Genomic DNA, 19582 nt, shown 5'->3' with positions numbered 1-19582 from the left:
AAATCAGGCATGCTATGGTGATTGTCAGTTTGCTCAAATTGGTGGGTTGTGTGAAAAAAGTGAAAGAAAAATTATTTTTTGCTCATTTGTTATAGGAGTAGCAATCTTTTGTAATAATGCATTAATGTCTGTGACTTTCTTTTCCATAGGAAATTTATAGAAATGGGTTTTATTGATGAGAAACGAATAGCAATATGGGGCTGGGTAAGTGGTTGCAGTTTTTGTATCTACCTTTAAATAATCCTGCAGTATAATTTTTTTAATTCTTCCTTATTCTGTCCTAAACCTGTATAAAGTTTCTTGTACCAGTGTTTGATAGTATTGCCAAAGGGGCTAATTCCTGTTGGTGCCTATGTACGTGCAATTGCAACAGTGCAAGCCCCCGAAAGAGGATCTTTGACAGCTCAAGAGGGAATTTTGAAAAGCATATCTCTAATACATTGTTTGGACTTGTAGTTAAGCGAAATTGAGATTTTTAATTGGCTTTACTTTTAACTTAGGGACTTACTGGCATGGTGTCAAAATTCAAGTATTGTCCTTTCAGATCTGAGACTAAAATGATGAGAAAAGTCCTATGAATATCTCTCATCAGAAATGTGACCCTTGCATCATACAGAATCACTGTATACTTGGTTGGCTTTGAAATGGTCAGCAGGGATGAATGTGAGTCTGAGGGGCATACAACATTGACAGCTTCACCAAGAAGTGGAAAAATTGGACAGTATACGAGTCATTCCAAATAATTAGCCAGTCTATTTTTCATCTTTGATTTTTTTTCATGTACTTTGCTTTGTAACACTCCAGAACCTTTCATAGCCAGATGTATTGCAAGTCTTTATTATTAAATGGCCAGATTCCACTACCCTTAGGCACTGAGAAAGAGAGTAGCCTACCTCACGTATAAATTTTAGGATAGAACTGCATTCTAATAGGAGAAAAATAAATTATTGGAATAGTTGGGATTCTTTTTCCTGTGCTGTCAGCTTCTAAGTAGCATGGTTCATGGAAATGAGATGCAGACCTATTAGTGGTGTTATGGGAGAGCTGAAGACAACTTCTGTGGCACAAAGGCCACACAGCCCCTTTATAGGGATTTTTAAGATGTTTAGGCCATCTGACTCAATTTCTCATGTTCATCATGAATGGCTGGATCAAGAATTCATAGACAGAACTGACTCCCTGTCTCCCCAGCTTCAGCACAACAGAATTATACTATGCAGCAGAATGAGCAGATAAGCAACACCTGAGGATCTCATGGATTAGGAACAGTACTGTAAGAAATGCTAAAGGGGGATGGAGGCTAGACCTACGTTAGCCACACTTACTCCTCTGAGTAAATCAGTACCAGCTATCCAGCAGTAACAGGCAGCACTGATTTTAAAAACGTACAGAATAAACTGGTATGTTAGCCACTCATTAACATTTTGCAATATTTTTCCCTCTATGCATGTTCACTTTTCTCTGATAATCATTCAGAAAGACCTTTTATTTCATTCCCTTTGACTGCCTGTCTTTGCCAGGAGAATTCTTCCGATCTGTCACTGTTTGTTTTGTTTAATTTTTTGCTGTTTTTTGTTTGTTTGTTTGTTTTCATTGGCCCAGTTTTGTTGTAAGAGGCTTGCCCAGAAACACGCTAGAGGATAGATCTTACAAGATTCAGTTCAACTGTAACTATAGAATTTGCCTGATCTTAGATAGCACATGAGCAGGGTTGCTAAAATATGAAGCTTTTACCAACTAATATTTAAATTACTTCAGGCAGACACTGCTATAACACCAGGATAAAATGGAGTACCATATGGTGAAATTAAGTGACACAAGTGAGTACTTCTAAAGTGACATTAAGTAAGTTAAGGCCACATAAAAATATTTTTTTTTTAATCATATCATATTTTATTTCACCACAGTGTTTCCAGAACTGATTAAGAGATTTCACACATCTAAAGTATTGTATCCCAGTAGCAGATGTAATATTCAAGTAACAGCACTATTGCCAAACCTGTCAGTCTTTTTTTCCATTTTTTTTCTATTGATTATACCATTTCCTGGTCTACAACCTTTGCAAGGAGTTGAAAGGTGTCTCCTTATTTATAGCCTACAGCTTGGCAGGTACGCATGAACTATGCAGCTCATTGTACTTTCAGACTCACCAAACTCTTCTAGATGGCAAAAGCTATTAAATGACCACTAAAGCAATTCAGGTTTGAACTCTATCTCTCTGCCTGTTACAGTGCATAGATTTGTCTGCCTAATCCTTTACTTTTTAGCATTGTGGACTGGTTTTTTTAAAAGATCAAATAAGTCAATCAAATGAGCTGGAAAAAATTGTACAAATTAGCATATCCCTCACTGTCATTTCAAGCTGGAATATCAAGAGGAAGGAGGGACTAACTTACTTTTGTACCAAAAAATATTTAATAGTTTTGCTTGTTTCCCTTAGTCTTTCATACACTACTGATGAGGGTGATGGTCTTCAGAATTCTTCATGACACACCCCATGTTTTTATCCCTCCTTCACTTCCGAAGTTGACAGTAATCCATTATTTCCCAAAAACCTTATACAAGTATTTCCCAACCCCAGTTCCACATCCTATGTACAGCCAAACCAAATGCGTTTTATTTACAGTATCTTCCTGTCTCAGCAACTAGCCCCGCACAGTTGCACTGTGCAGATATCTGATGTATTCTGATGTCCAGGCTTACTTACTGCTTCACCTAACTTCCAGCTATGAACTTATTCTTCCTTGCTGGGTCCCAGTTTGAGGAATCAGACCAGAAAATAACAGAACAGTGGCAGGCAGAAGGGAGGAATTGCTCCAACCTCAAGTTCTCAAGTAATGGAGCCTATTGGTACTGATGATGGGGCAGGTTCACTATGCCAGTCATGAGCAAAAGCTAGGTAGTTTGTTAAGGGAGGGAAAAAACCCTATAACTCTCCTTGGAGGTGCACACTGAAAGGATGAGAGGCAATGAATACAAGTTGCAATAACGGAAGTTTTGTTTAGGTGTTAGGAAAAAAAATTTTATAACAGTGATTAACACCGAAACAGATTGAGTAGGGAGGCTATGTAATGTGACTCTGATCAACCTCATTTAAATCTGAATTTATCCCTGTTTTGAGATAGAGGTTGCACTAGATTATCTTGAAGGACCCTACCAACTTAAATTTTTCTATGATTCTAAGTGGTAATAAGAGCAATATCCTGTGATAAGTGTTGAAGAAGTACCAAAAAAGAAGTGATTCAATAAAATTGTCTAATCTCTCTCACAAGAAATCACATCAGATCCATTTGAAATAAATTAATTTAAAAAAATATTAAAAAGCTTTTGTTGCTTTGTCCTCCATGGATTCAAAGTAAAATACTTACTTTGGAATTAATTCATATGAGTTTGATTCAGAAAACAAAATGATACTTCACCAATAATTTTAAACTGTCTGTGATTTCTCCCTAGTCCTATGGCGGGTACGTAACTTCTTTGGCACTTGGATCTGGCAGTGGAATATTTAAATGTGGAATGGCTGTGGCTCCTGTTTCCAGCTGGGAATATTACGGTATGGAAACTTGTCATAAATCCTGACTTGGAAAGCAAGATGTAGCATTTCATGACTTTCTAAATGAAATCATTGCAGGAGACTGGCAATATGAAACTTAGAGACATTGCAATTAGCTAGACATAAAACTCTGAAGCTTAATGTTTTCCTTGCTGAAAATAACTGACTGCAGCTGGCAGTTTGGAAGAGACTTTGTCACATACCTTCTTTAGGTATGCCCAGATAATTCCATATGCACATCTGTAACATTAATTGTGTAAAGCTCTTTTGATAAACGACTATACGCAGGAGTGATCTCCCTGAAAATCCTGTTAAAACAGTGTCACTGAATTCAGAAACAGCTGAAATGATTTTTCTGCCAGTAAATGGAATCACAGTGCACTTCAACTTCAGATACTGCAGATGATCCCTGTCAGGATTCAGTATCTCTGATGGTTGCAAAGTTATTTCCCAAAAGCAGTAGAAAAGAGAGGTACTTGGTTGTGTCTGATATAATTTTTTTAAATTAAATATTTTTCCTTTTCGATGTTTCTCAGCCACACCTCCTGTGTGGTTGTGTGACAAGACATATTTTTATTTATGTTTATTGACTTAGGCTCCAAACTGTTCAGCGGAAACAACTCTAGGAGTATACTCCTAGGGCCTTACTGTGTGAATAAAGCAGGCATATACTCATACTTACTTGCAGACCTGTTAAGCTTTTGGCATGGTGTAAAGGAACCTTAGTGTAAAAAAGAATCATGGCATGCATGTTTTCAATGAGGAAAATGTAGCACTTTGAACACATTTACTTAGCATATGGTTGTTTGCTAAGAAGTCTTGGTTATGAGAAAATTTTTTGGTTAAACGGGAAAGATTCCTTCCCTGACTGCTAGCACAGACATTCCTTGTATTTATGGTGTTTTGCAAACAAAGGGGAAAACATTTGTGTGACACAGGAAGCATAGTCCTCATGTTTTCACTGGCATCAAAATTTTTTAGAGACATTTTCACTCATGATCGCAAAATTATTTCCAGAATGCAGGCATAAAGCACTATTTTTGCAAAAGTCTTTTAGTAAAAGAAGAGGTATAAACTTTTTCCCAAGCATTGAAAATTAAGTTTTTAAGTTAGAGTAGGTTAGACCTGCACTAGTGATTTTTTTACTTTAGCTGAATTTTCAGGACGGAGTTAAAGAATCTTGCTAAGAACACACTGTAAAATCCAAACAGGCAAATGTACCTCCACTAAGGAAGGAAGGAAGGAAACAGAAGGAAGTCATGAGTCATAGGTTTTGGCAAACAGATCATGTTAACATTAGGGTGAACTGTGTTAGGGGCAAAACTACAGGATGATACATATTTGAGTCTCTAAGTAGCATCAGTATGTCAGAGGATGTACTGGCCCCTAGAGCTTCTAAATTCTGTCCCACCCTCTTTTAATGCACAGATTAGAGTCTGGACTATAATCTTTTCTCTGAAATCCTCCTGCTCACCTCCATTTTGTGTCAGAGTTAATAACAGCTGAACAGTCATAAAATGGCAAGGGAAAATTGCATTTGGGGACAATGCATCATTAAAAGCATTAGATCTGTGTTTGTTTTATTAAAATTTGCAATTTATCTCCTTTTTCTTCCTCAGTAATTGACAAGCCGAATCTTCCACTTAGTCATTATAATGTAATTCTGCTGACCTCTGTGGACTTGTTGTAGCTATACTGGTAGAAGAGAGTGGAGAATTTGGCTCAGAATACTGTAGAAATGCCAGCCATTCAGAAAGAGTCTATTTTATTCAAAACTTAAGCCCAATATGGTTGGTTGACACTGTGTTGACAACAGATATTGCACATTTTCTGTTTTCATTGAATGATAAAGGATTTTGATAAAAGATAGTCTACTTAGATTTTTTTGGTACTTAGTTTATTACAGGTGATCTTCAGGAGCCTTACTTGGCTGATCTGGGAGACACAGTACAAATCTTTAGCACTCAGTGGTAACATATGTAAAGGATACATAATAAACCATGGGAACATAAGTGTATTGAGTCATTTTCATTTCCTGGGAGGATTCTCATTTCTGCTTTTTAACAAAATTATTCTAATGCAGTGTACCAAACTGGACAACAAGGCAGACAATCCCAATTCCTTACCGATTACAATGGCCGTCACCTCTCTTATGAGAGGGAAAGATGCCAGCTCTTCTTTTTCAGAAAGCCCTGACTCTGTTAAATAAATAAAATTCTTGTAATACTGCAGCTTGACTGCTCAATATGTGTCAGTTACTGTTTCAAGGCAAGGTCATAAAGAAAGTAATGTTCTGGTAGTGACAGCTGTTGTGTCAGTTTTCCACAAATTTTCCTAACAGCTCCAAGTTAAATTACAAATACCCAGGCAGCTCAAAGATAGTTGTTCCTACTGATTTCTTGGTGATAGATACTGTTCATTATTCACATTTGTTTTGTCAAATCTGTTAACAGTCTTTGTTGTAGTTAGAAAAGGAATTGAACAGAGACCTGAACAGCAATTGCACCACTTTTTCAGTGCAAGCCTGTATCACTTCCTGCTCCCCCTAATTGCTCCATATATGCATTCAATAGGAAAAGGAAAACATATATATCCATATTTACTGTATATACACATACACATCCCAGGCTGGAATTCTGCTCAGCTTCTCTTTTTAAGGTGTCAAAAATAGTCTGTGTCATCCTTCCACCATGCACCTTTGTTGGCTCATTTGCTCATTCAACTGACTTCTGGAGTGCAACCCAAAAGCATAAAGCAGTATAAGTTGATTACCTTTATCCACAAAACCTCTGTTGCTTCCACAGATGAGTATCAAACCGCTATTTCTGCAAGGACAGGTTGGAGGACACTTATTAATTAACCTTCATAGTTAATTTTTTAAAATATGTTTAAATTTGGTGTATTATGGGGAAACCAAGCAGAACAGTTAAAATAAATAGCATTTAGTTTGCTGTGTGTCACTGGAGGCATGAAAATATCTGTACATTCTTTATGTGTAGCTTTTTTCTTTAATATTGCAGCGTCCATCTACACAGAACGATTTATGGGTCTTCCTGTAGAGTCCGATAATCTTGAGCACTACAAGGTGAGAATTCTCTTTCTGTGTTGATCTGCTTTAAACTTGAATCACACTTCCATGGACAAGTAAAACTGTGAAGAAAGAAAATGACCTGTTGGCTCCCATAGTGGCAGTGCTGTAGCAGCTAAGCTACTGCTGTGAAATTCATATCTCCATAGTTACTTGTAGGTTTGTATTTATCAATCCTAAATAAGCTAAATTGAAGGATTTTTATTTTCTCCCTTGGACAAGTCAGTTCTGCCAGTGCAAACCATTAGCTTAGGAAAGAACTCACACGAGAGAGGTTAAAATGTTGATGTTTGTAAAGTTTTGGTTGGTACTGTTAGCTATGGTATGCAAACTGCTTCATGCAGATTTAGCTCTCTGATAATAACATCATAAGCATACTAAATGGTCAGAACAGCTTTCCCTACCTGGAACAGGTTGCCTTTCTTCTTTTTTTCCACATTGGCAGGAAGTCTGTAGCTTCCTCTAGCAGCACACATCCCAGTTCTGAATACAGAGAGGCCTGAATTAACATCCAAAGAAGTTAGTGGAAAGACTCCTATTACAGATTATGGATCACGTTCTCAGTATGTATTCTCCATACCAACGTAAAGTACAGAAATGCTTAATACCAAAGTGCCCTGGTAGAGCTGTTTGGGTAGCCAGGAATTACAGTGTTCAGGGAATGACACATGGCAAGTGCTGTGCTTTTCGTGAACTGGCCCTTAGAAAAGGCACTAAATATATATGGCTTCTGTTATAATCTCAGATTGATATGAAGTCACTGCTGTCATTATTATGCCAGTCCAACTGTTTGATTGTTGTTCTACTAGATAATGAAAGCCTTTCAGCTCTGTGACTGAGTGGTTTAAATTGAAACTGCTGAACTGTTCATTTTTCCTCTTAACAGAATTCAACTGTGATGGCAAGAGCAAAGAATTTCCAAAACGTAGAGTATCTTCTCATCCATGGAACAGCAGATGGTGAGGTTTGCAAATGGCAGTACAAATACAGAGCCAGAATCACTTTGTTTGAAAAACATTAAGCAACTTTCTATGCCTTTGATTAGGGTCAGTACTTAAATCTTTGGTAGATTTCCATATGACATATTATAAGATGCTTACTCATTCTTACTAATGTCAACTGTATCACTTGATAATTAGTGGACACAACTTAATGCACTATAACTTTATGCTTTGTGGTATTTATACATTTCAACAGCTAATCTCTTTTTTTTCCTTTTTCAGATAATGTACATTTTCAGAACTCAGCACAAATCGCAAAAGCTCTGGTTAACGCACAGGTGGATTTCCAGGCAATGGTAAGTAACAAACTATTTTTCATTTTGAAAAAAAGTAGTTTATGGCTTTATCAATAGGCTTATCTGCCATTTGGCAATGTTTTTAAGAACCCAGTTCAACTGAACGTGCTTCAAAATCTGGCAAGTGTGAGTGCATTCGTTACTCTTCATAAAGAGTTTCTTCCTCAGAGGATTTGTCTACTTTTTTTTTTTTTTAACCCCTTCTTTCCCTTTGGATGCTAGCAGGATTTCTCTCTTGTCAAGAATAACTTAGAGGCTTTTAAAATGAGCCAGGGAGAAGAACGAGAATCCAGCCTCCTTATGAAAGTTGCTGGTAGCTAGTAAAAGAGAGAAAAGATGAAGGAGCTGGCTTCTGGGGCCAAAATCATCACTGGTTCTGATGGATTCTATCTTGAACTGGACATACCTGCCACAGGCACAAGGTGAAACAAGCAAAAAGGGTATAAGGTATCCAAGTAGTATATTCAGGATCAGAAAAAAAAACAAGTTCTCTGCAAAACTTTCTTGGGGTAGCAGGTGCAAGCAAAGAGAAAAACACATAGGCAAGGGATTAGAGGATATAGATGAGGAATGAACAGGGGAAAAGTAGTTCTGAATTACATGCTAAGCTCTGCTTCTGCAGCTTTTGGCGGGGGTGGGGTGGGCTAATGACCAAAGTGTTTGTCTGCTGTCAAACATACTGGCCTTCTGCCTGACCCCACTTTCCCAGGGCCACGAACTCCCCAAAAAGGGATGACACAGGGATACCCTTGTACTTGGGGCTTGTAGGCCCTTTTGTGTATTCCACATTTTCTGCCTCCTTCACTGATATTTAGCAAACCCGGGTTATTTCTCAAGTATCTGGAATACTGGGAATACTGTATGCAGTTGTAGTCATTCTAATTCAGCTACAGGGGAATGTAATTTAATTCTAAGAGTTAGCATAATTAATTTTTGTATTTTATTTGCAGTACAGCATTCATAATGTTCATGACCCTGCTGTAAGGCAAGATGTTTTAAATAGAATTCCACAACATTTAGCTGAAAGCTTGTTGCTTAGAGCCCAGTGTTCCTAAGCAAGACGGTGACCCGTATTGCCAAGGTCAGGCAGCAGGTCAAGGGCATTTCATCCCTAAGGGCATCTCAAACTCTTTTGCCTGGCTTGATTCAACCAACTTGTCAGTACTGAGGCAGTAATGCTTACTCCTAGATTCAAGAAGGTTTAGAAATTTTTCAGCAAGAATATGAATATACTGGAAACTGATGAGAAAAAGATTAGCAAGTCATAGAATCATAAGAATCATTTAAGTCAGAAAAGGCCTTTTAAGATCATCAAGTCCAACCATTAACCTAGCACTGCCAAGTTCACTCTAAACCACGTCCCTAAGCACCACATCAACCCCTTTTAAATACCTCCAGGGTTGGTGACTCAACCACTTCCCTGGGCATTCTGTTCCAATGTTTGATAACCCTTTGGGTGAAGAAATTTTTCGCAATATCCAATCTAAACCTCCTCTGGTGCAACTTGAGGCCATTTCATCTTGTCCTATCACTTGTTACTTGGGTGAAGAGACCAACACCCACCTCACTACAGTCTCCTTTCAGGTAGTTGTAGAGAGCGATATGGTCTCCCCTCAGCCTCCTTTTCTCCAGGCTAAACAACCCCAGTTCCCTCAGGTGCTCCTCATAAGACTTGTACTCTAGACCTTTCACCAGTTTCATTGCCTTTCTCTGGACACGCTCCAGCACCTCAGTGTCTGTCTTGTAGTGAGGGGCCCAACTGAACACAGTATTCAAGGTGGGGCCCCATTAGTGCCAACTACAAGGGGACAATCACTTCCCTAGTCCTGCTGACCACACTATGCCTGATATAGGCAAGGATGCTGTTGGCCTTCTTGGCCACCTAGGCAGACTTGCTGGCTCACATTCAGCTGGCTGTTGACCAAGTCCCTCTGTTTTCTTGAGGCATCCACTGTCTTCTGTATGGTAGTAAAATAAAGTCCTTCTATTGTTTTAACTATTGCAGAATTGAAAACCTAACATAGGGGGTTTATGGCTTCTTTTTTTTTTTTTTTCTTTTTCAGTGGTATACTGACCAGAACCATGGAATTCCAGGCCTTTCCAGCAAACATCTCTACACACATATGACCCACTTCCTCAAAAAATGTTTTTCTCTGTCAGAATAAGTAGGCTATTCAGAGCATGCTATGGCATCTGATACATCTCTGGGAGAATGCAATGGTAACAGTGCCCAGGTTATATAGTTTTCAGGTAAATTGATAACAGGAACTTTGAAGTTTTAAACTTGATGTTTACATCCACTTTTGATATTGTATATTAGCAAATGTTATGCTAATACATATTTTGGCACATTTAATACCTGTTTGATAGAAAAAATAAAATCAGAATGTAAAATGCCATATGCATTATTGCCATCTTGCTTAAATTTACATTTCCACAATTCAAAGATAGGTGGTCCATTGCAAAGGCACACTGCCAGATGAATATGCTTGCATTTGTTAACTACAACTGTAAAATGGGAAAGGACAAAGAAAGCAGTGCAAGTACCTAATTAGCATCCTAACAAGAACCAGCTTCTCAAAATTTATTTCCAATTTCTTGGAAAGAGTCCAAGTAGGGATAGGAACACACAATATTTAAAGCTGAAGTTTGGATAATTATCGAGAATATTGAATGCTGTGTTCAAATTTTATGCAACTCTTACTTGAAACCATGATTCTGAAAAGCCCTCAGTGTTCAGGTTTAAATATGAAAGCAGGACATTCATGTTAGCTATTTTATCTCCCTGTGTGTTTCTTCTTCCAGGTGTTTTTTCTCCCTGTATTCAGAATATGTGAGACATATTAGCCTGTTTTTAATCTCTAATCATCACCTCAGCATTCAAATTAATCTTGATGTCATTCATCCCAGACTGGAGAGGAAGGATCAAAGGATTACACAGGCTTTCTTTGCTTTGTTTCCAGTGACACTATTTTAGGGAGTCTTTTAAAAATGCTAGAGGCTAATAATGATTGGAATACTTGTATTATTTTGATTAGTAATTAAATCAGTCCTGTCATAATATAAGAATACGAACAAGATAATTGGCAAGAGATCCATTGTCAATGAAATTACTCTCTGGTCATGTGTTTAAAAAAATCTGAGTTAGCCTACTGCATAAGAACCAAGGTCTGTCTAACATAGTATCTCATCTCTGCTATTAGCCAGTGAGAGTACAAAACAACCTGAAAAAGATTGTATAGTGTTCCCACAAACAAGCTGCTTCCTAATTCTCAGTCAGAGATCAGTTGCTGCTTCTTTGTGGAAAAGCAAGGGGTTTCATTTGACCCTCTTGACAAAAACATGGGGTTTAGCCAAAATCATTAAAATAGGGAAGTGATTTGCTATGTAACAGCTTCCTTCGTTTTGTTAATGGCAATATCAAATCTGATTTTCCACACATGAGAACATTCCTCAGACACATCTTTATGTAAATGTAGTTGCCAAGCTGTTTGTAATGGTTAAATTATACTTTGATGGGAACTCTTCAGAAAATACTCAATTAGTTCAGGTTTTTTTGGAAATGCTGCCAATTATGTGACGTTAATGAGCTTTTTGTTGGTAATGTAATTAAAATTCCACTGCTATAATGGTTAAAGGAAAAAATTATAGCTCTAAGAAAGTTAACATTAAGCAAATATAACATGAAGTGGGGCTAATTAGATGTTGATTATATGGTCCTATGTGCATTTGCTGCACAAAACAGTAGTCTCAGTAATGTGGTTATTTTACAAATAAGGAATACAATTCAGTTGAATTTACTGATATTTAAGTATCAGTTTCTTATATTGATACAACACCAAAGAAACCATTGCAAAATTGTGGTAAAAAAAGAGAAAAATCAAGCCCTTATCCCAGATGCTTAAAGACTTTAGATACCTGAATACGTCAATGGGAACCTAGAGCAATTTTCAAAAAAAACATGGTATCAATCTCACATAAATATCAGTATATTAAGTTCTTTTTAAATTTCTGCACCTTTATTTTCATTTATACTTTTGAAAATCCTATAAGCTCTGAACATTTGGCGAGATAAAATGGCCCTTTGTGGATACTATAAAGTGATGCAATGTGTTGTTGTTCACACCTACCCACAGGTCTGTAGTCAGAAGCTTCTGGAAGTATTTGGAACAAGGGAGATTTCAGGAAAACATGTCAAATAAAATAACAGAAGGTACCTCTTTCTCAAGGGATGCATTAGGTGTTTCATTATTAATCTGCTTTTATGTTTGTTTGTCTCCTAAGGCAATCAGAGTACACATTTTCCAAACTGTGCACCATTTACCTTGGCTTGTAGGAAGCAGTTGTGGGGATAGAACATGAAAAAAATAAGTGCATCATGCTGCTGTCGGTTTTGCTTCATTGTTTTTTGTGGTGTTAATTTATTTGCCTTACACAATGTTCTTGCCAAAGAATGGGAATATGTCTTCAGCACAGTGTGACATTTACACTGAGTTTCTGGAATAATGTCTAACCTGAAAGCTTTATAGCTGAGCAACCATGTATTTTGATGACCTGGGGGAAAATGTTCTAGGATGTTGTGTCAAAAAAACCCTCTTAAAAACATACAGAACGTCAAATTGCTGGCCTGTGCTAGTAACAGGTAACACTGCAGTCATTTATTAGAAATGGTCATTTACTAGAAACCTCCCCTTGCAGTGTCACAGAATCACAGAATGGTTGCATTTGGAAGGGAACTTTGGAGATCATCTTGTCCCACCTCCCTGTTCAAGCAGGGTCACCTACAGCTGGTAGCCTGGGACTGTGTCCAGATGGCTTCTGAATATCTAAAAGGAGAGAGACTCCACAGCCTGTCTGGGCCACCTCTGCTAGTGCTCAGTCACCCTCATAGTAAAAAAGTGTTTCCTTATGTTCAGACAGAACTTTCTACGTTTCAGTTTGTTGTCTCTTGTTCTGTCACTGGGCATCACTGAAAAGAGCCTGGCTCCATCTTCTTTACACCATCCCTTCAGATATTTATATACAGTGATAATATCCTCACGAGCCTTGTTTTCCATTCTGCATTGCTGTCTACAATCACAATCCATGTTACAAGCCTCACCAAAGACATTCACTAGACAGTTATTTGCTCCATTCCTTTTTAAAAAAATCTAGTCTACAGTATAGGCTCTTCTGTAACAGAGCTTCAACACAGTTCAAGGTGAAAGGGCTTGTCCCAAGGAATCAAGCTGAAACGTAACAAAAATATGTTGAAGGGTTAGCCTTTATATATCAATGAAAAGTATATATGTCTATACTGCAGACATAGAATATGGAATGTAAGAGCCAACAATGGGACACAGCTTATTATGAAACTAAGAAATGATAGCTTTTATGGCAAGATTTTCTAAGCTTATGAATGAATATCCTCAAAGTTTTGCTTCCCATCTTCAGATGTTTTAGAGGATCCAGTTTTCAGAAAATGATGAGCGCTTTCTGCCCTCCTTTTCCCTTTCAAATAAGAACCTCACACTTCAGATACCAAAAAATACCACTTCAGTCAATGAAACTTGGTCTTCAAATATCTCATATATACAAAGAACACTCTGAAGATGGTTGTTCTGAATTAAGTTGACAAGTCCTTGACAAACAGCTACGCATACAGTTGTTTACAAGTCAGTTTCCACTATGAAACTGGTTTAGCTTTTGGAAAATAGAGCTGCAAAGCAAAAACTGCTTTACTCTAGGAACGTAAATGGTACTCTAGTGTACGTAAATAGTAGCAAAACCACTGGTTCCACTCCAAGCCTTTCATTCCCCAACACCTATTTTCCTTGCCTACCTCATTCATGCCATGTGAATTGTACGTATCAATGAACATGCAATTCTCATACCTCAAACATGGAGCTACATGCTTTGCTTTACTTGGGATAGCTGCAGCTGCAAAGAAGAAAAGGCCTGAAGAGAAAACAGCATTAGTATAAAACCAAGTATAAACCCAGCCAGGCTCCAGAACGTGGTTAGTGTGATACTCATTTTACTCAGATATCAAGTCAAATTCAGAATACATTCAATACTTTCCAGTTTGCCAGTCAGTTCCAATTACAAGGCACAGCTGTTTAGTACATTTTATAGAGTCATTTGAAGGCTCTATATTTAATCTGAATAATTCATAGTATTTGCTAAGAGCATTTGGTATTACTTTCAATTATGAACATTGTCTTCTCAGAATGTAAAGTAACTAGTACATACTTGGCCAGCTCTTCTGCTTGCGCAAATTGATGCAGCTCCATTGATTTCAAATGGAGCGATTCCAATTTATGTGAGCAGACAGTGTGGGCTACACCACAGTTACAATAGCTCTCTTTCCCGAGGTACAAACCCATCGGCATCCATGGCAGTGAGCATGGAGTTGCACGCTAGGGAAAGACTTAGAGACCCTAAACTAATCCTCCCCTTCAGAAAGCAATTCTTGCTCTCCAAAGTGGAGCTGTATACATGCAAATGCACACATTTGTGTGTGTTAAGTATATGTACACATGTATGTATGTAACATGATGCACATGTTATATTATGTATGTGTTTACACATATGTTCTTCCTATATATGTTGCACTGATTCTCAGAAGGGGAATGCAGGGCTGATAGTCATGTAGCAAGGGTAGGAAAATAAAAGGGGCTGCCCAGCCCAGCCTCTGAAATCATGGTTGACAAGGTTATGGAGAGAATGCTTTCCGTGCAATGTAAGAAAAAAAAGGGTGTGGGCCTGTAGTCATACCCCAAGATACCTCCTCCTCCCTCCCATGTGCCTTAAATATGTAATGGATAATAATACAATAACAATAAATACCTAATGAAGGAATACAAAGAAAAATGTGGGGATTTCACTTTCTGAAAGTGTTTGTTGGGGATTTTATTTTACTTTTGAAAGTCAGCAACTTCCTAATTCATTAAAATGTTCAAATATTGACAATTTAAATTTTTTTAATTATTTTTTTCTTGTACTAACAGTTAAAGAGTTGAGAGAAACAGCCTAGAAATGATGATAGTCAGAGTATGCTAGCCAGTTGTAACAAAGACATTGGTCCTCTTTTCTGAAAAGTCATGCCAACTGGAATTGTCACTGCTAGAGCATGGGGTTCAGCGTGCAGCTGGTAAGAATTCTACTTCTCATTTTACCTCTTCCGTAACTTTCCCCACAGATTTTTGTCCAGTGAGTGCAGAACCCTGTCTTTAATAGCAGGCATTACCTGCTGCTGAGATGATGGTGCAGGATACTTTGATCTTAAACTCCAAATACAGTGAACCCAAGATACAGCTTTTTTAATGACTCCAAGTGAATCATGAAAAGCTCTAAGATGAAACTTTCCTGAAGGCAGGTCACCTTCAAGTTCTGTCTCTTGGGCTGACTCAGTTGAAGTACTGTCTCATATGTGAACTATAATATAGAGGAGAGAGAGGTTGCCCTTGACTTTTGCTAAAAGGTGCCATCTAAGTGTTGTATTTTACAATGTGAAAGGAAAAATCTGAGTGCATATGCATGTTTCATATACTCAATACATTTTCTACTTCTGTTTGATAACTCTTGTTTGCTGTGCTCTTGAAATACATATTACTATAGATTCAGTTATGGCAACTGAAGGTTGCATGGCTCTTGATGGCAGTTCACTTCTTTCCTGTACTTTTTATTGTTCGCGTATCACTTGAAAACCAAATAATCAGTCACCTTCTAGATGCTAGATGACCTGCTAGATGATATAGCCTGTGTAACAACTTGCCCAACCAGGTGCACTGAGCTGCTCTGTCTCATATATATTTTTTCTGAAATCATCCTCCTGTAAACAAGGAACTTTATCTGACATGAGAAAATAAACAGAGCTAAACAAAAAGAAAAGAACTGCCTGTTTCTTGGAAGAGGTGATATTGTCTTACATTCTGTGTTGCCTGCTTAGAAAGCTATGTATCTTTAACTCAACATGGACTGGGATAATTGTCTGAAGCAAATCATTTCATTAAGTGTCTATGTGTCATCCTGGTGTAAAAAAGGTCTAAACGGCCCTTTGATCACCATCTGCTGTCCTGTCGGGGTACTGCAGGGCTGGGCAGCCCACCTTCTCCTGCAGGAGCCATAAAGCTGACCAACTCCATGGAGAGACAAAGCCTTCCAATACTTAGTGCTGGACTTACATTTAAACTGTGATTTTGCATCCCCTGTATAACGCTTGTAATTTTAAAATAGAAAGTGGATTAAAGAATAATTGTGAGATAAAGATGACAAAGTATCTCAGTGAAGTCAGCATCTAATGAAAATAAGTATATTTGGGGTATAAGTTTGTTTACCAGCTTATTTTGGCTCCTTTGGCACTATTTTACACAGTTGTTTGCCCACGAAAGGTTGGTACATGGAGATGGTAATTTGGGTCGTTTCAAACAAAAAAAGTCTGAAAAGTCAAGTTTGATAAATATGCATGCAAGTTTGTATATCCTATGCCAATCAATGATTGGGAATCCATGACTTTGAATGGATGTGAAAAATACATTTAGGAGCAGGAAGAATGAGGACATGTGGAAGAGAACATGTGGAAAAGAGGAGAAAAGAAGTAATAATTAAAGAGGAGTGCAATAAAAAGGGAAAATAAGGCACTCAGAAATTACTTAAGGTACAAACAGAAGGCAATCATGAGAGGAACAGCAGCTGTGCTCTTAAGTTTTCAGCAGCATTAGTAGACACTTGCATTGTAGCTAGAAATGACAAAAAAGGAATTTCAGTTAGATGGATCTAAAAGCAGAGAAAAATTATACTAAGAACAAAAAGAATTATTTAAAAATGGCTATGTGGACTGTAATGTTTCCCTAAACTCATACTCTGGTACCACAGCAAGATATGTAGGATAGAGCTCTAGGGAGGATCCATTAAATTTTGTTTTCCAATCTAACACTAGGGTTACTAATTTATACGCTGCCTCAATTGTATCATAAGGGCTATCCCAATCTGGTTGCTGTCAGCCAGCAGAGAACTACTTCACTGAGGAAGATTCTTTGCTGGCTTCATGAAGCAGTGGTAGGGAAAATAAGAAGGTTTGCTATAATATGTGTGCTTTATGCCACAAATTAGACCATGGGTCACTCCAGACTGGAGCACAGGCTGTCATTTATGTTCAGTGAGATATCCACTGTGATTCCAGACCCTTCCCTCTACTGAGCAGAACTGAAACTCAAGGTAGAGTCCTTCATATTTAATGTCTCTTCTGGACTGCCTGGCACCTTACATATGTAATAAATATTTAATTTTTGGTGCCCTACTGCATATTACAAAGGGTTGTCATGATGTATGAAAAACTCTGTAAAGGAAAACTTCTCCAGGAATTTCTTCAAGGGAGATATCTCACTTCTTGCTTTATAGACAGGATAAAAGACCCGTATTCCCGACTGGCAGGTTTTTTCAGCTGCCAGGGCCGGTGATGAGCTTTGTGTCAATCTCTCCTACCTGTGGTCACCAGATGGCTGAACATTTTGGCAATGCTGCCCCACCACAGCTATGAAATTGCCCCTATTACTGAATGTTTTAGGACCTTGACAACAGTTGCATAGAACACGAACAGTAAAAAAGCTTGAACCTGTTTTGATTTGGGGGGGAGGTTGTCCCTTGTAGGGAATGGAGACGAACAAAAGGCTTATCTTGCATAAATCTGTAAGCTGCAGTGTGAAACTCAATTTATAATGAATTTTTGGCATACAGTTCTTGAGTATGAATTTTTGTACAGTAGAATTTATGAAGTTGGCATTTTACATCTACAGGTAATCAAATCTTTCTGTTAAATTTGACCTGTGCTAGGCTTTTGTCCTGGTTTGAGGTAAAACAGAACATAGTGGTGGCATAGTGGGTAGCCATCAGTGCAGTACTTCACATCTCTTCACTTTCATTATACCGGCCCAAGATTACTTGAAGTATCATTCCAAGGCTTTGGGGGAGTTGTGCTGGTTATTGTTAACAGTATATTAAATTTATAAACCTTCATTTAAAATTGGTAAGTGAAGTTGACACTATTGATGTCAACAGGACCGGGGTTTTGCTCAATACTAAATGTTAAATGTGGCAAGACAGAATCTGGAGAAATTGCTGCCTTGATCCCAGGCACCTTTAGCCCACTGTTTGTCATCCTAATGCCCTTCTGTTTGATATTTACTTCTTTGGACATTGCTACCTCACTCCTTTTGCAAATCCATGTTAGCATTGATGTCATAAAGTAAGCAGAATGAATGTGTGAAATTGCTTGTAAAATTATCAAATGAAATGAATAGCAAATATGATGACTTTTTTTTTTAAGTTGAACAAGGAAACTGTCAGCAATGATGCACTCTCGTAATGCTTACTAGAGCTGAACAGTATATATATGTCTGTGCAAAAGAGGCAGCTAGGCAGATCTCAGGATCCTCAAGGCTTGCCATAGTTCCAGAAGAGAGAGTAGTAGCTCCTTCTGCAACTGCTGCGTATCACTTCAAAGTATAAAAAGGTAAGATTTCTATGAACTACCAGTAAAATTTATTTGAGAAAGCTGAGTGCATTATCTGAATTGTGTTGCCCAAAGTTTGCAATACAGGTGCAGGATCTTTCAGCAAATTGGTGTTTTCTTCTGTGGTTATACTCATTGATGGTTGGAGTTAATGACATCATCATTTAAATCTTTTAATGTATTGAATTAGTTCAACAGAGAATGATCCGAAAAAGGGAAATCAACTGTTTGGGTTGCAGAAGCAATTGAAAGCAGGAAGATTAACCATGAGAACATGAAAGACATGCATTGTAGTAAGAACATAAATGTGAGATGGATAATTATTGATGTTTACATTTTTATCTCCTTTAGTATCTTCTCTAGAGATATTTAATGAACATAAGTTTAAAAATATTCACTCCTTATAGATACTACCTAAATATGAATAAACGGGGATTAAATTAGCAGAATGCAGACAAATTAAGTGGGTTTATATAGACACTGATTTAAAAATGTCTAAGACAGATTGCCACTCCATCACCCTACAGATTGCCACTCCCTACTTTTAGAGTAGCTTGTCTCAAGTAACTATTATTTTCATATCACTGTTTATAGCACAAAAGTAAAAATTTAAGTCTTTCAATAGTAATTGTGATTATTGTATAAAATTTAATTTAGTCATCCATTCCTTTGACTAGAACCGTTGTTTACAGAACTTTCCACAGGGCATTATAGCATGGTAGGTAAATTAGATGTAAAGTACATCTACCTGAAAAAGTAATTTATTTATAATTAGAAATAATTGCTATTTGCAAACAGTTTCATGTCAGTAGAAATCTATTTTATTCATTCATACATTTTCTTATGAAGATATTCCCTTTTTTACTACTGTAACTCCGTAATTTGTATTTTTAAACTGGAAATAGATAAAAATCTGACTTTTGAAAGATTCTTTTTTGCAAACTCTATGAAATTAAGCTAGTTAAAATTGTACTTAGGGTACAAAAGGCATCTGCAGTAAAATATATCAGAAAAGCTAGCAAATCAGGTTGATCAAGAAATAATATTCAAATAGGTTTCTGACCAAGATTGAGAGACGTATTTGTTACATACTTTCCAGTGATTCAAACTGAGATATGTCAAGTTTTTCATCTCCAATCAGAAAGAAATTAA

General features: G+C 37.5%; 1 protein-coding gene across 1 annotated transcript in view; it reads left to right on the top strand.

Annotated features, from left to right (window-relative positions):
• The window catches only part of LOC141463369 (prolyl endopeptidase FAP-like), a 47662-nt gene extending 37327 nt beyond the window's left edge, over positions 1–10335 (top strand). Inside the window, exons 21-26 of the mRNA XM_074145722.1 lie at positions 150–204; positions 3454–3553; positions 6574–6638; positions 7528–7600; positions 7865–7938; positions 10002–10335. Coding sequence (XP_074001823.1) covers positions 150–204; positions 3454–3553; positions 6574–6638; positions 7528–7600; positions 7865–7938; positions 10002–10103 — 469 coding nt within the window. The 3' untranslated portion in view covers positions 10104–10335. The remainder of the gene's footprint in view (positions 1–149; positions 205–3453; positions 3554–6573; positions 6639–7527; positions 7601–7864; positions 7939–10001) is intronic.
• Positions 10336–19582: the final 9247 nt, after the last annotated feature.

The sequence above is a fragment of the Numenius arquata genome, chromosome 3 (assembly GCF_964106895.1).
Source record: "Numenius arquata chromosome 3, bNumArq3.hap1.1, whole genome shotgun sequence".
Lineage (NCBI taxonomy): Eukaryota > Metazoa > Chordata > Aves > Charadriiformes > Scolopacidae > Numenius > Numenius arquata.
Note: the sequence above shows the minus strand (reverse complement) of the source record. Positions and strands in the feature narration are given on the sequence as shown.